The sequence below is a fragment of the Chlamydomonas reinhardtii genome, chromosome 1 (genome assembly GCF_000002595.2).
Source record: "Chlamydomonas reinhardtii strain CC-503 cw92 mt+ chromosome 1, whole genome shotgun sequence".
In the NCBI taxonomy this organism is placed as follows: domain Eukaryota; kingdom Viridiplantae; phylum Chlorophyta; class Chlorophyceae; order Chlamydomonadales; family Chlamydomonadaceae; genus Chlamydomonas; species Chlamydomonas reinhardtii.
In genome coordinates this window covers 644,690-659,289 of record NC_057004.1, presented here as the reverse complement: position 1 = coordinate 659,289, position 14,600 = coordinate 644,690, and the positions used below count along the sequence as shown (strand labels likewise).

Below are 14,600 nucleotides of genomic sequence, written 5' to 3'. Positions count from 1 at the left end.
GGGGAGGGGAGGGAGGGAGAGGGGAGCGGGGCGAAGGAGGGAGGGAGAGGGAGAGGGAGGGGAAGGGAGGCCGGATCCCCAAGGGAGGCTGCGGGTGCGGAGGGCGTGACACGCTTTGGCATGATGTCCCAACCACATGATGGGACTTCTTGGTTTGGGCTCGGGCACATAACCACCCCCAACCGCCCACCCACCCCAACCCCAACCCTTGCCGCAACCCTACCACCCCACCCCCACACAAACATAACCCCCAACGAATGTGACCCCCACACGCACCCACCCCAACCCACCACACTCGCCAGGTCAAGTACCTGCCGGAGGACAAGGCGGCGCCGCTGATGCTGCTGGCCATCAAGGCGGTGCAGTACTGCCACTCCATGGGCGTGCTGCACCGCGACATCAAGCCCGAGAACTTCCTGCTCACGTGCCGCAACGACCTGGGCCAGATAAAGCTCACGGACTTTGGGCTGTCCACCTTCTACCAGGATGGTGAGCCGCGGAGGGAGGGGAAAGGGGGAGGCGAGGGAAGGGGGGCTTGCAAAGATTGGCGAAGGGACGGAGGAAGTGTTGCAGGATGCATGGGTGCGCCGTATCATAAGTATATGCTTCCCGTGCTATTCATGCTTTTTCTTCTGCCTCTCTTACACTAGTATATCGCTGCCTACCCTTCCCTTTCTTATCATCATCTTTCGCGCCCCTCAGGCCAGGTGTTCAACGAGCTGCTGGGCAGCCCCTACTACATCGCGCCCGAGGTGATCAAACAAAAGTACGGCAAGGAAGCGGACATCTGGAGCTGCGGCGTCATGCTGTACATCATGCTGTGCGGCGAGGCGCCCTTCTTCGGCGAGGGGGACGAGGGCATCTTCAAGAGCATCATGAAGGTTAGTCCCGGGAGGAGGGGAGGGGGAGGGAGGGAGGGGGAGGGAGGGAGGTGGGGGAAGTGGGGGCTGGGGGAAGTGGGGGGCTGGCGAGGTCGGGCAAGATGGGGGGGGCTGTATGGTGCCATGCCCTGTAAGAAACATGAGACGCCAAGACGTCACCCAGGTGTTGGGCAATAGGTTTGGGGCTGTGCACTCCTGTCTCGCCCGCCCGCGCGCCGTCCCTCAACCCTCCCTCCCCTGCCCGCTCGCCTCCCTCAACCCACCCTCCCTCAACCCGCCTCCCCCTGCTGCTGCTACTGCTGCTGCTGCCCCGCAGGCCAAGCTGGACTTCTCGTTCGAGCCGTGGCCCTCGCTGTCGCGCGACGTGAAGCTGCTGCTGCGGCGCATGCTGGTCAAGGACCCGCGCGAGAGGGCCAGCCTGGAGGAGGTCATCAGCCACCCCTGGTTCGCGCGGTGAGCTGTGAGCGTGTGGGGGGAGGAGTTCACACCCATCCCACAGAATTCCCAAGCCCCAGAACCAGTCCACACAGCGCCCAGCCCACAGGGGGGATGGGAAAGAGGAAGGGGGAGGCGGGTTCAGCTGTGCGGGGAGTCAGCCGTCCATGCAAGACGGGGGGATGGGGCGAGGGGATTGACACCGAGCGGAACAGCGGGGCCAACCCTACTGTCGCTTCGTCAGTCGTCACCCTCCCCGCCATGTCTCATTCCTCCCCAGCCATCCCCAATGTTTTAACCTTGCAACCCCACCCGCACCCTCCCCACCCGCGCAGCTACTCTCCCTCGCTCGGCACCACCAGCATGCAGCTCAAGCTGGAGGCGCTGGCCAACGGCGGCAGCGGCAGCCAGGGCGTGCCGGGCCGCACGGGGGCGCCGGCGGGGCTGCCGCCGCTGCCGCACAGCCCCGGGCGGCCGGGCGCGGGCGCGGGAGAGAACACGCTGTTCAGCCGGATCAAGAGGTGGGCGCTGCGGGGAGGGGAGGGGAGGGCTTTTGGGGGGGGGAGGAGGGTTAGGGAGGGAGGGAGGGAGGGTTAGGGAGAGAGGAGGGAGGGAGGGAGGGTTAGGGAGGATTGGGAGGGGTTTTTGATTGTGCCTAGCGAAGTAGTAAGGAGTGGGCAGGGCAGGGAAGAGGGGGGGCATGGGGCGGTGGGGAGCAGGTGGGCACTGCGGGCGCGGTACCCCTGGATGTTCCGATGATAAACTCGTGAACCCCTCCCCCGCCCCCCTACCTGGCTACGCCTTCACTTGTTAACTAATCATGACAGTAACCCCTCTCCCGCCCTCCTCTCCTGCCCCAGGTACTCTGTGGCCAGCCGCACCAAGAAGGCGGCTCTGCGCTACATCGTGGCCTCGCTGCCCGACGAGGTCACCGCCGGACTGTACAACCTGTTCCAGGACTTTGACCAGGTGGGCGGGGGGGGGTGGGGGGTGGGGTGGGGTTGCAAGGATTGGTACAGAGAAGTGTAGCGGAGTAGACAGCAGGGGGTGAGGAGGGGGGCAGAGGGGGAGAGGGGTGCTTGGGGGGTTGCATGGTAAGGAGGAAACGGGTTGGATAGGGCAGGATATGCCGTACGAGGGGTTGAGAGGGATTTGGTAATTCTGGAGCACGGTTGACTGGGCACGCATGCCCTGCTGGGCGTGCCGAGTGCCGAGTCTGGACCGGGCCCCACCCCGCCGTCACACCAACACCACCCCATCACCACCCCATCACCTCCCCTCGCCTCGCCTCCCCCTCCCCCCCTCCCCCGCCTGCCCCTCAGGACGCCAACAACGCCATCGACGTGCGCGAGTTCAAGGAGGGCTTCATGCGCCGCGGGGTGGTGCTGCTGGACGAGGAGGCGGGCAGCCTGGTGAGACAGGAGCAGCAGGAGGGAGGGAGGGGGAGGGAGGGGGAGGGAGGAGATGAGGGGAGGGGGGAGTGGCGCCGAGAGTGGTGATTGCCAGGCTGGGCTGGGAAGAAGAACAGGTGGATTGAGCCTTGCACCTACACCAACCCCATATTAACCCTATTCCCCTCCCCAACCCTCTTACCCTCCCCTCCCCACCCCTCCTCCCCCTCCCCACCCCTCCCGCTTCCATTACTAGTCATGTATGTAAACCCTCCTCCCTCCCCCCTTCCTCCCCCTCTCCCCCCTCCCACCCCAGGTGGGCGCTGCCGACCTGGACGGCGACGGGCTGTTGAACCTGGTGGAGTGGCTGGGCGCCACCATCTTCCTGCCGGAGGAGCAGGTGGAGGGGCTGGTGGCGGAGGCGTTCGCCTTCATGGACGCAGACCACGACGGCTTCCTCACGCGCGCAGAGCTGGTGAGAGGGCGGCGGGAGGGGAGGGGAGGGGGAAGGGAGGGGAGGGGAGGGGAGGGGGGAAGGGAGGCGGAGAGCAGCAGGGATCCGAACGGGTATCAGGTTTGACATCGCTAGGTCGCAAGGTGGTGATAGTGATGGCGCGGCCTGTGTCGCCCTACGCCATCGCCCAACCCGCCGTCTTCCAGGGACGGCTACACCCTCTCGGTTTCTTTGGAACTGCACCAACCTTTGCCCCACTCATCCATATCCCCACTTTCTTCTCATGCCTCCTGCTCCATGCTTAATGCTTCATACTCGCCTGCCAACCAACAGGTGGCATACCTGGGCGACGGCCACACCGAGCTGGCCGAGCTCATCATCGCCGAGGCCGACGCCGACTGCGACGGCCGCGTGTCGGCCGACGAGTTCGCAGCGGCCTACAACATGACCCTGGAGCGCAGCAGAGCCGCCTCGAGGCCAAACACCGCGCCCGGGGGCGGCCGCACGCGCAGCGAGCAGAGCGACACCGAGGACGGAGCCGGAGGCGGGATGGGGGGAGCAGGAGGCGGAGGAGGAGGGGTGGGGGGCGGCAAGGGGCCAGGCGGCGTGGTGCGGATGACCAGCGTCACGAGCGTGGTGAGCATGGGCGATGAGCTGGGGCGGGCCAGCCTGGGCGCGCACGGCTACGACAACGCCGACGGCGACGGCTACGAGTGAGGCCGTGTGGGTGGGCTGCGAGGCCGCCAGAGGCGCAGAGGCGGCGAGGCGCAGAGGCGGGGGGGCTGAGGCGCTGGTGCGTGGGAGTGTGTGTGGGGCGAGGGGTGCCGACTGGTACCCCGTGGCGGGCAGGAGAGTGCATTGCGGTGGCGTGGGTCAGCCTGCGTTGGGGCGCGCGGCGCGGCGCGCCGTGTGTGTGCGTGACGTGTCGTGCGCTGCATGGGCCCGGCACGGCCCGGGGTGTGGAGGCAAGGCGCCCGTGTGTGCGCGCACAACCCAAGTGTCGCCAAGGTATAAGGGCCTTCCTCGCGCGAAGATCTCTGGTGTGTGTATTATTATTATGAAAGAGGCGCACGGCACGCAGTTACGTGTGGGCGGTGTTTCAGCCATGTGTGCGAACGCCCTTGCTTCTATTTAGGGCTGGCCTCATGACGGGCCATGTGGCGTTGCTGCCGGAGCGTGCGTGAACGCGGTGACTGTGCGGGACGGATCGAGGTCGGCGGGGGGCGGCTGTGCGGACCCCCACTGCACGTGGGGGTTGGCACGTGTGGCATGCTTGGGGCGCGGGTTGCGGGTACGGATATGCGCGCTTGATCTATTGGGGGCCAAGGCGTTGTTGCTGCCGGTTCTAGTGCCGGCCACTTCACCGAGGCGCGTGGCGTAATGCTGGATCGGAGGAGCAGCAGTGGGGCAATGGCGCGGGCAATGGCACGGAGGCATGGAGGGCCTGGGGTGTCCGGCGCGGCCCGTGCCCTGCTGAGCAAAACGCGGGGCAGGTACAGGACACACCCGGTGTGGGGAAACGGCAGGCATGAGTGATGCCCGCGTGCACATGATGTTTTGTATCCCGCTTTGGACTAACCAGTTGCTGCTTGAAGTGACAGTTGAATTGCGTGGGATGAAGGGGCCCCTGGGAGCGCGCTACGTTGGCGTCAGCGTGGGCAGGCGTGCCAGGTGTGCCTGACGTGCCTGTGCGCGCCTAGCTGCTTTCCTAGCGCTTCCGAACCTCAGGAGGACAATTTGGGACGGGGTAGGCTGTTTATATGTTTTGACGCCGGCTTGCGTTGGCGGGCGCCGCGGCCGGGCTGACGTGGCACGCGGGCGTGGGACGTGCTGAACGCGTTGAACTCTCATGCGTGCGTGTGTTGTGCGGTGCATGGGGCCCAGCGACCCTCGACGCTTGACTCATGAGACCTCAATTGGCTGGTCGGTCTGCGTGCATTTAGCTTTTGGCTTTTCTTTTGTGGCACTGAGACTTATGTGTGTATTGGTCCAGTGCGAAGTCTGTCGCGCAGCAGTGCTAGTTGCCCGCCCCCTGCAACACGGGGGCGCGGCTGCGGCCGTTTGGCAGGAACAGGGGTTGTGCTTCTGCAGTTGCGACGAGCAGTGGGCGCGGGGGAGTTTCATTAGCATATCACCCACGGTCTGCCCTTGTTATGGGCAATCACTTGCACGTTTCCGGCTTATGCGCAAGTCTAGCCGGCTGCTGAATGCGCGACACGGTTCGCGGCTCACGCTGCCGCTTCCTTTCATGCTTGTTGTGGAGGTAGTCATGTGTGGGTGAATGTGACGGGGGCAGTTCCGCCTAGCGTGGCGTGGCGTCGGCGCACTGCTGGGCGACAGGCAGGGGCAAGCGCTGCATGCTGAAACGTGCGGCTGTAGGCATAGCCGTGCGTGTCAAAGTCGTAGGAGCCGTATGTACATATTACGAAAGGCATGGTTGGCGCACAGCCGCGTTTGTAGCCGTTTGCTGCATGGGTGCAGCCGTGCAGGAGGAGGAAGCACACCTGTAACTGCAAGGGACTGTCGGACGTGCTGCTGGCAGCTGGCGTCCTGTCCAGCGTCCACACGGACGGAATGCGGCGCTCACAACCTACGCGGCGCCCCATGCACGCTGCATCGGCCAGTGCCTGTAGGGCCTTCAACAGCGCAGCTGCACAGCAAGTCATGGCCTCATGGGGTGCCAGGAATTGTAATTACCAGCCCAGACCAAACCAAGCCAAGCCAAACTAGCGGAGCACAGGGGGGCCTCATCTCTCATTCTCGCTGCCTTGCGTGTGTGGTTACAAGGTGGTGCGCACCATCTTTTGCGTGCCTACCTGCCTCGTGAAAACCGGTGCCACCAATCGAGCTGTTTGAGCCACATGCCCACCACATCCCATCAACATTGCATCCCATCGCCCCCCACCCACCCACACACCTCACTGCCGCCAGTCCAACTGACGCAGCCACCGTGCTGCCGCATGTGGGGCTACAGCTTACTTGGTGCTACACCCTGTGACCCGCGTTTGCCTCTATGGGCGGGACTCGGAGTTCAACACCACACAATTCATAGGCGCACAGCAGCTCTCGAAGTGACAGCCGTGGCAAGCGCCAAGCCCTTTCACTAGCATTACTTGTTGCCAGCCTGGGGCCCGGCCTGGTCTCACGACGAGCCAGCAGCTCCTAGCCTTCCCAATGAAATAGTGGAGCCCCTTCGCAGCACGCAGCACCTCCGCATCAACGCGACCGCGATACGCCAAAAACATGCACACGCATGCGCCTGCCCCTGCCCTCTCCCTGTCACCCATCGCCTGACCAAACCACTTGGCCGCCCTGCCCCCTAACGCATCCAGTGGTGCCGTCCTAACACGTGTCGTGCACAACATTGCAGCTGCAGTCATCAGAAAGCAAGTCATACCTGGACCACTCCAAGTAATCGTTTCCCTCCACGTCGCCCATGCACCGCATCCCTTGCTCCCTTGCAGGGCGTGCGCCCATGCCTTCCCGCGTCCGCCCGCAACCCTTTTAATTAAACGGCCTTATTAAGAATCATCGGCTGAAAGGCAAAAGTCTTGTTGTACCTTTTGTAGAGTGGTGCCGTACATCCATACAAAATATCTGCTGAGTGCCATCACGGCCCCAATGCATCATACGGTCAAACACGCCATCCCCGCACAGCCATGCTCGTGCCCTCGGCGCACCAGCATTGCCCCACGTGCTGCGCAGGTGCCGCCTCCAGTCCTGCCCCCCCTCCTCATTTGATGCAACGCCATGTAGACCATTGATGCAGCCCTCGCAGCTATGTACACGTGTGCCACACGCAAGGGCACACGCCCCCTCCCCCCCAGCTGCCTCCGCTCCACACAATCCTTTCACTGTCAGCGCCTGCCGGTGCCAGTGGTGTCTTTTGATACGCCGGTACGCCGGGCCGCACGCCGGGCACGCAGCACTTTGCAGCGCTGTCCCAGCAGCGTTGGTGTTAGTATCACTGGTACCGGCACTGGCTGGCGACCGCATGCCAGCGGTGCTAGCATACAGCGCCACACACATATACACACACACACACACATCCACACACACACACACACACACACACGGAATCATAACAACAACATTCTCGTGCGCGAGTCAGCTGCCATACTCGCGCGCGCCCTTCGCTCCAAAGCATAAAAACGCTTGCGTCAGACCGTCCCAATCACGCCACAACCACCACCAAGGGTAAAAAGTTTGAAAGACAAGTGTGTCGCGGTGCTGGAGCCATTGCAGTCAGCATTGCGGTCCGGTTGGTGTCGCGCCGTCAATAATTCAGCGCCAGGCCGGCCTACCTGCCAGCTGGCCTGTCTGCCCGCCGAGCCGTGTGGTTTGTCCCCCGTCGGCAGTTTCATGTTTCATACAAAACGTTCGCAAGAGTGGCTAAACCCCCTCCCCCATTCAAGATTCAAGTTTCAAGGGCGCCCCAGACCCACAGGTTAAGGCCACACCACCTCCACGCTCAGGGTGGGGCTGGCAGGTGTGACTTCACTCGGTTGGCTTGCATTGGGTTCTGGAATGAACTGCCCCCCTCCCCCTGATTACCGCTTGCAACCAACGCCTCTGCCTGTGCTCCGCTAGCGAAGCCTGGTTTAATTTAGGTTGGGCTGCCATCTACACCACACCCTCTCCCTCTCCTTGTTACCACCACCGCCGCCTCGCGCCCATCTAGCTCCACTTCTTCATGGCGTCGTGTTTGAGCTTGGCCTGCACGCGGCGGAACTTGCGGTCGTGCTCCAGCGAGTCCGCCAGCCAGTTCTCCAGCTCCTTGCAGTAGAGCACCTCGATGTAGCGCTTGGAGTGGCGTTTGAACAGCAGCCAGGCCTGAGGGCGTCGGGCGGGTAGGGGATGGGGGTTACATGATGAGCTAAGGAACATGTAGACGGTAGGCAATCCCGAGGGGGTTGCAAGGATGTTTGGAAAAGCGGTACAGGATGCACTGAAGAGGGGCGTGTTATTTGCCTGAGGTCCGAATACCGTAGCCCAGCATAGGGGGCAGGCACAGGGAGGAGGGAGGCCTTCAGGCCAGGCAAGGCGGCGGCCCTGCACTGCAGCCCACCACCCCGGGGGCCCGACCGCCCCGACCCCACCCCTGCTCTGGGGCCGTGTCGTTGGCTTGTCGCGGTCCGACTGGGTGAGGAGCCGCTCCCAACCGCCCTTGCCTGCCAGAACGCAGGCAACCCTCCCCTCTCCCACTTCAGCTTGTGCTGTCGAGTACCGTATTTTCGGTTCGTTTGGGAGAAGGTAAGAAGAACTCTCTCCCTCTCCCTCGCCCCTCCCTCCCTCCCCCTCCCCCTCCCCCTCTCTCTCCCTCCCTCTCCATCTCCCTCTCCCTCTCCCTCTCCCTCTCCCTCTCCCCCCTCCCTCCCCCTCCCCCCTCCCTCACCATGGCCCTCAGCGCCTTGGCGTCCTCCCTGAACAGCTCGCGCTCCAAGATCTCCGCAAAGATGCCTAGGAAGTCCCACACACGCGCCGAGTCAGACACATAGTCCTGCGTGTGTACGGGGGGGGGGGGGGGGCGGGCGGGCGGGCGGGGCGATTTCACTCATGATTAATTAAGAAGCAAAGTTCTAGCCCGGCACAATGGTCAGCAGGCGCGTCAGGAGGGGGAAGCGGCTAGGTCAATTGACGAGGTGATGCAGCAGCCCCCGTCAACCGCCCCTTCACCCTCAGGGACCGTCTTTCGTTGCGCTCGGGCACATAGCCCTCCCCACACCCCACTCCCCACAACGGCCCCCCAAGCACAACTACACACACACACACACACACACACATACACCTACACCCCCTTCGTTTCGGTTTTTTAACACACACCTACACCCCCTATTATCACTTGCAACTTACGCCTCTACCTGTGCTCCGCTCGTTTAAGCTTGGTTTGGTTTAGTTGAGGGCCGGTATTTACACACCCTTCCCCCCCCACCTTGGGAATGATGCACCGCATGATGTCCTCGGGGTAGAACTGCTCCAGCACCTCCTGAGGGTGGGGGGTGGGGTGGGGTGGGGGGGGAGACAGGCAGGGAGTGGGGGTGGGAGATGTTGGCAGGTGCTGTGTTGTGTGACATGTGTTAGTGCGGCATGACGTGAGGATGCCGGGATGCGCTACAGACAGGGAGCAAGTGCATGCGTCCATCCATGCATGCGTGTGTGCGCCCCCATTCCTCCGTCCCCAAGCGCGACGATTCCTCGACAGCTGAGATCTATTACGTAAGGCTCGGCCATGTAAACCCCTCCCTCCCTCCGCTCCTCCCTCCTCCCTCCTCCCTCCGCCCCCTCCCTCCCCCCTCCTCCCTCTCCCTCCACCTCCTCCCTCCACCCTCTCCCCCTCCCTCTCCTCCCTCCTCCCTCTCCCCCTCCCTCTCCTCCCTCCTCCCTCCTCCCTCCCCCTCCCCCAAGCATTCACAGCACTGGGAGTGCCGCGGAAGGGCTGGGATCAAGTGGGTGCGCAGCATCCCTTCCTGAGAGTAGTAAACGGCCAGTTGCGCTGTCACACAGGTATGAACGCGGGACAACCCGCTCAGGCCATCACGGACAGTGACGAGGACTAAGCACGGTTCCGCAGGTGCATGAGGGTGGGCTAGAGAGGGTCAGGGTTTCTTTCTGTTTTCTGTTTATGTTTGTAGTTGGGCTGGGGGGCTTCGCCAGGGCCAGCGATGCAGGGTGTGGTTTCCGCCAGAGAGCGGCCCCTGCTGGTCCTTTTGAGGGGGCTTGGTTAGCTTGCTTTATGCGCCCTAAGCGCCTTGCCTTCCCTCTGTTGTGGCCAGGGGTGCTGTTTGTGGCAGGGCGGCCTTGTGTGTGTTTCTGGCCTTGGCGGGCGGTGTTTTCCTGGCGTGTGTTTTGGTCTGGTGTGTACGTGTGGTGTGGTGTGAAGGAGGCAGTTGAGTCTGCCCCTCTGAGGCTGCGCCCTAGCCTGCTGGCTGTTGTGCTTTCTTTTGGTGGAGAAGGCGTGAGCCTTGTGTCTCCGTGTCTCTTTTGTCTTGACCAGGACTGGGGCCTTATCCCCTGCTGTGTCAGGCGTGCCTAGGGGTGAGCGTGTGGAACGCGCTCACCCAACACTAGGGCTTGTCAGCCCTAGTCATCAGTGGCTTCGCCACTAGCTACCAAGTGTAATTATTCTCTCCTCCCTCCTCCCTCTCCCCCTCCCTCTCCTCCCTCCTCCCTCCTCCCTCCTCCCTCTCCCCCTCCCTCTCCTCCCTCCTCCCTCCTCCCTCCTCCCTCCTCCCTCCTCCCTCCTCCCTCCTCCCTCCCCTCCCCCTCCCCCCTGTCACCTGCAGGTGCTCCTTGCATCGGGCCAGGTTGTCCTCGTACTCCTCGGTGCCGATCTCGCGAGGGTCGGGAGCCAGCAGGTCCATGGTGGTGCGCAGCTGGGGGAGGGAGTGTGTGTGGAGGTGAGGGTGAGGGGTGGAGGTGACGGTGAAGTGAGGGTGGGTGGATATGGGCGGTGGTGGCGCGGGTAGACCAGTGGGAAACAGGAGCAGGGGCGGGAGCAGGAGTAGGAGCAGGACGCCCTCTAACCTCCTCCCTCCCCTCCCCCAGGAGCCCTCCTTCCCCCAAGAGGCCGCCACCCCCAGCCCCACCCCACCCCCCGCATGCGCCGCTCGTTTAGCTTGATTTGGTTTAGTTTGGGCTGATAATTACAACCCCCTCCCCCCCACCGCCCCAGGCGCACACCTGCTCGCGGCGCAGCGCCAGCTGTCGTGCGCGGTCGGCGTTGGACAGGCGCAGCGCGTTGCGTATGGTGTCGTTCACGTAGGCCATACCCACCGTGTTCAGGATCTCCTGCAGGCAGGAGGGAGGGTGGGAGCGGCCAGGGAGGACGGGGAAGAGGGTGGGCGGCCAGGGAGGGGGCGGCATTAGTTTGGGCTGGACTTTACCCACCCACCGGGGACCGCATTACATCCCCGCCCGCCCCTCCCACACTCACACACACTTACGCCCGCCCCCTCACACTGTTTCCTTACGGGATTGGTTCAACGTTAACCCCCTCACACGCGACACACACACACGCACCTGCAGGATGCCCACCCGGTCCTGCTCGCTGCTGGCGCGGCTGGCCTCCACGTTGATGCTCTCCACCGCCTTCTCCCACTCCTTGTCGTCAGGACCCGCCCCGCCCCCGCCCCCTCCTCCCCCGCCTCCTCCGCCTTTGGAGCCAGCCCCTCCACCCGGCCTGCCGCCGCCTCCGCCACCTCCGCCTCCGGCTAGGCTGCCGCTGCCGGCCGCCGCCGCCACCACGGCGGCGTTGGCCTCGGCCTCCCGCGCGGCGGCGTCCACCCGGAACACCTTGAGGTGCCGCTTGCAGCGCAGGCAGTGCATCACCTGGGGGGGAGTGTGTGTGTGTGTGAATGTGTGTGTGTGTGTGTGTGTGTGTGTGTGTGTGTTGTGCGTGTGGATACGAATGTGTTCGGCAAATGCCAGGGCACAAGACTGCTATTCGTGCTCAGAGGCGAGTCAGAGGCAGCCGCGCAATGCCGCGCAAACGTCGCAGTCGTACAAGCACACACGCAACGTGTCACGCCCTCCCCTCCCCGCCAACCCCCCAACCGCCCACCTCGAACAGGCACCAGGTGCGGCTGAGCGGCGTCAGCTGTGGGTCCAGCACAAGCACTGTGGCGCCGCAGCCCACAACCTGCAGGCAGCGCGGCAGGCAGGCAGGCAGCATGGGGGAAGGGGTTGTAAACGCAAGCCCACGCTAAACTAAACAAAGCCGAAGTAGGGGGCGGAGCGGGAGGCAGCGGGCGTGGGGTTGGCTGTGGAGGGAAGCACACGCAGAAGGGCAGGCAGGCAGGCATTGGCAGGCCGGCCGGGCCAGTTCACACCGGTCAGCCACTGCCGGTGTGTGTACCGTATGCCCCCTGCAAACACACGCACGCAGGCACGGGCAACGCACGGGCACACACGCCGTACGCACGCACGCACACGGGCATCACACGGGCATCACACACGGGCACGCACCGTCTTGGCCACCCTGCTGTAGTCCTTCTTGGCCGCGGCGTGCTGGTTGTGGCACACCCAGTCGATCCACACCACCTGGTCCAGCGCCTTGGACAGCTCCTCCTGTGCGGGAAAAGGGGGTGGGGGCTTACAAGGATTGGTACAGAGAAGTGTAGCGCAGTAGACAGCAGGTGTGGTGTTGTGCGTACCGATGGCCGATGACGGACGGGAGTGGGGGTGGTAGGTAGGAGGTGCAGTAGGGGTGGGTAGGACGTGTGGGAGGTTTAGGAATGAGTAGACATGTGTGTGTGTCTGTGTGTATGTGTGTGTGTGTTGTCGGTGGGAAGCAGGGCGAGGAGTTGGTGCAGGTGGCGGCTCGACCCCCCCCCCGCCCCCACCTGGTACTTCTGGTTGAGCAGTTCGTAGTGGTTCCACACCGCCTCCGGAGAGCCCAGCATGGCAGCCAGCGCCGCCGAGTCATCGCCCGCCTCCCCACCTCCTCCTCCGCCTCCTCCTCCTGCCGCCGCCGCCCCGTCCTTGCCCCCTCCCTTCCCCCCTCCTCCTCCTCCCCCGGCGGCAGCAGCCTTGCCGCCGATGTTGGGCAGCCTCCCCGAGTTGGCGTTCACATCGTGGCTAGCCATCCTGTCCGCCGCCGCCGCCGCCGCCGCCGCGCTGCCGCCGCCCACTCCGTTCTGTGACAGCTGCAGCGAGGGCAGGTGCGCGCCGCCGCCGCCGCCGCCGCGAGCGCCGCCGCCGCCTCCGGCTGTAGCACCGGCAGTAGCACCGGCCGATGCCTGGCTGCCTATCTCGGAGCCGTGTCGGGAGCGGGCGGGGCCGGCCAGGCTGCTGCCGGCGGCGAGGCTGAGGGACTTGGGGCCGCGGTTGGGTCCGGGCTTGGACAGCACGAAGGGCGGCGGCTTGGGCGGCGCGGGCGGACACATCTCCCGCTTCAGCGTCTGTGGGCCGCGTACATGTGTGTAATGTGATGTACTGTTAATGTGATGTAATGTGGGAGGAGGTGATGTGGGTGGAGAGGATGAGGCACAGCGCCTGTGTGACCCCTTGGGTAAGCCCAGTTAGGACCCTGGCGCCCTCGGGCCCTGGCACCCTACGTGCTCATGCTGGCCCCGCCCCACCCCCACACTCAGCTTCCGCCCCCATCCGTCTCGCATGGACTGCTACCCCCTCCTCCCTCCTCCCCACCCCCTCTCCCGCACCCCTTCTCCCCCACCCCCTCCCCCTCCCTCCCTCCCCTCCCCCACCTCCTCACCCCGCACCTGCAGCAGCTCCCTCGCGCTGCCGCTCCAGGCGTGCGCCACGTAGTGATGGGGCTGGCCGCGCAGCTCGTGTGGCACCAGGTCCAGCAGCCGGCAGCGCGCCTCCGCCGTCAGCGGCCGCACCACGTGCTGCACCAGGTCGGACGTGGAGCGGTGCAGCACGGGGTGGGGCTCGATGGCCTGGGGGAGGCGGGGGTTGTGGGGGCGTGATGGGTTGTGGGGTTGCGTTCACGATGTCAGTTTCATGATGTAAGTTGAGGAGAAGCGGAGTTTGGTGGCCAGGCACGGCGGTACAGCAGGGGTTGCAGGGATGTTTGGACATCCCCTACCGCCCAACCCCTACCATCGCCGGACACCCCTACCGCCCCCGCCCCCCTACCGCACCCCCTACCGCACCCCCCCACCTCCAGTAGGCCGATGAGGAAGCGCAGCTTGACGCCGCTGAAGCGGATGTCGTCAGCGGGGACCTACATCGTTAATGAAGAGGGTTTACATGATACATTTACATATTCATTAAGAAGTTGGTGCCGGGCGGGCAAGACAACACGTGGTACAATGCTGCGGCGGCATGAGGCAGCATGACGGCAAGGACTGACACGCGGGATGTGGGGGGGTGGCAGGGATGGTTGGAAAAGCGGTACAGGATACAGATCGGGGGGGGGGGGGGTTACATTCATGCTTTATTAAGAAGTGAAGGCGTAGGCAGGTACGGGGGGGCGAGGCACGAAGTCTCCAGCCAGCTCCAGCCAGGCCCCAGCCGGGCCACACACACACATGGGCTGAGCAGGCCATCTCTGACAGTGACGGGACTTGCCGTAATTACCGTATTGGGCTCGGGCACACAGCCCCCTCCTCACCCCCACCACTCCCCCCCCCTCCTTCCCTCCCTCCCAACCAGCTCACCTTGAGCTCCACGCCGTCGGGCGGCTTGGCGGGTGCCGGCATGACGCTGGCCGTCAGCTCCGCCGCCGTCAGCATCACCGACCGACTCACGCCCTCGCCGCCGCCCCCCAGGCCGCCGCCGCCGCCCTCGCCGCCCTGCGGGTCGTCTTCGTCGTCGCTGTCTCCGCCCACCCCGGCGGCGCTGGTGGTGTTGGCGAGCAGGCCCTGGTAGCGCTGCTGCGCCCGGATCATGCCCGTCACCTGGGCATGGCCGGGCGGGGGTGGTGGGTGGGTGGGCGGGTGGGAGTCAAGGTGGGTTAGAATGAAGGTGGGTGGG

General features: G+C 64.5%; 2 protein-coding genes across 2 annotated transcripts in view; one reads left to right on the top strand and one right to left on the bottom strand.

Annotated features, from left to right (window-relative positions):
* The window catches only part of CHLRE_01g003524v5 (uncharacterized protein), an 8,539-nt gene extending 2,856 nt beyond the window's left edge, over positions 1–5,683 (top strand). The window contains exons 5-12 of the mRNA XM_043058149.1: positions 303–489; positions 703–881; positions 1,198–1,334; positions 1,652–1,837; positions 2,177–2,285; positions 2,639–2,728; positions 3,024–3,182; positions 3,495–5,683. Coding sequence (XP_042928063.1) covers positions 303–489; positions 703–881; positions 1,198–1,334; positions 1,652–1,837; positions 2,177–2,285; positions 2,639–2,728; positions 3,024–3,182; positions 3,495–3,878 — 1,431 coding nt within the window. The 3' untranslated portion in view covers positions 3,879–5,683. The remainder of the gene's footprint in view (positions 1–302; positions 490–702; positions 882–1,197; positions 1,335–1,651; positions 1,838–2,176; positions 2,286–2,638; positions 2,729–3,023; positions 3,183–3,494) is intronic.
* A 246-nt stretch (positions 5,684–5,929) lies between these two features.
* CHLRE_01g003516v5 (uncharacterized protein) lies at positions 5,930–14,544 on the bottom strand. Its single transcript, XM_043058148.1, has 12 exons — positions 14,285–14,544; positions 13,786–13,848; positions 13,382–13,561; positions 12,503–13,060; positions 12,126–12,227; positions 11,722–11,799; positions 11,181–11,489; positions 10,842–10,949; positions 10,439–10,534; positions 9,094–9,147; positions 8,557–8,661; positions 5,930–7,994 (listed from the first exon to the last, which is right to left on the bottom strand). The coding sequence occupies exons 1-12, from the start codon at positions 14,513–14,515 to the stop codon at positions 7,839–7,841; spliced, it is 2,040 nt and encodes a 679-aa protein (XP_042928062.1). The 5' UTR covers positions 14,516–14,544; the 3' UTR covers positions 5,930–7,838.
* Between the last annotated feature and the right edge of the window lie 56 nt (positions 14,545–14,600).

Bases quoted from the DNA above. Each gene is read 5' to 3' on its own strand.
- CHLRE_01g003516v5 (XM_043058148.1), bottom strand. From the start codon at position 14,515: ATGATCCGGGCGCAGCAGCGCTACCAGGGCCTGCTCGCCAACACCACC. The intron at 13,562-13,785 runs GTGGGGGGGTGC...CGCCTCCCCCAG, and splicing joins TCCTCATCGGCCTACTGGAG to GCCATCGAGCCCCACCCCGT. The intron at 7,995-8,556 runs GTGAGGGAGGGG...CGACGCCCTCAG, and splicing joins CCAAGGCGCTGAGGGCCATG to GCCTGGCTGCTGTTCAAACG.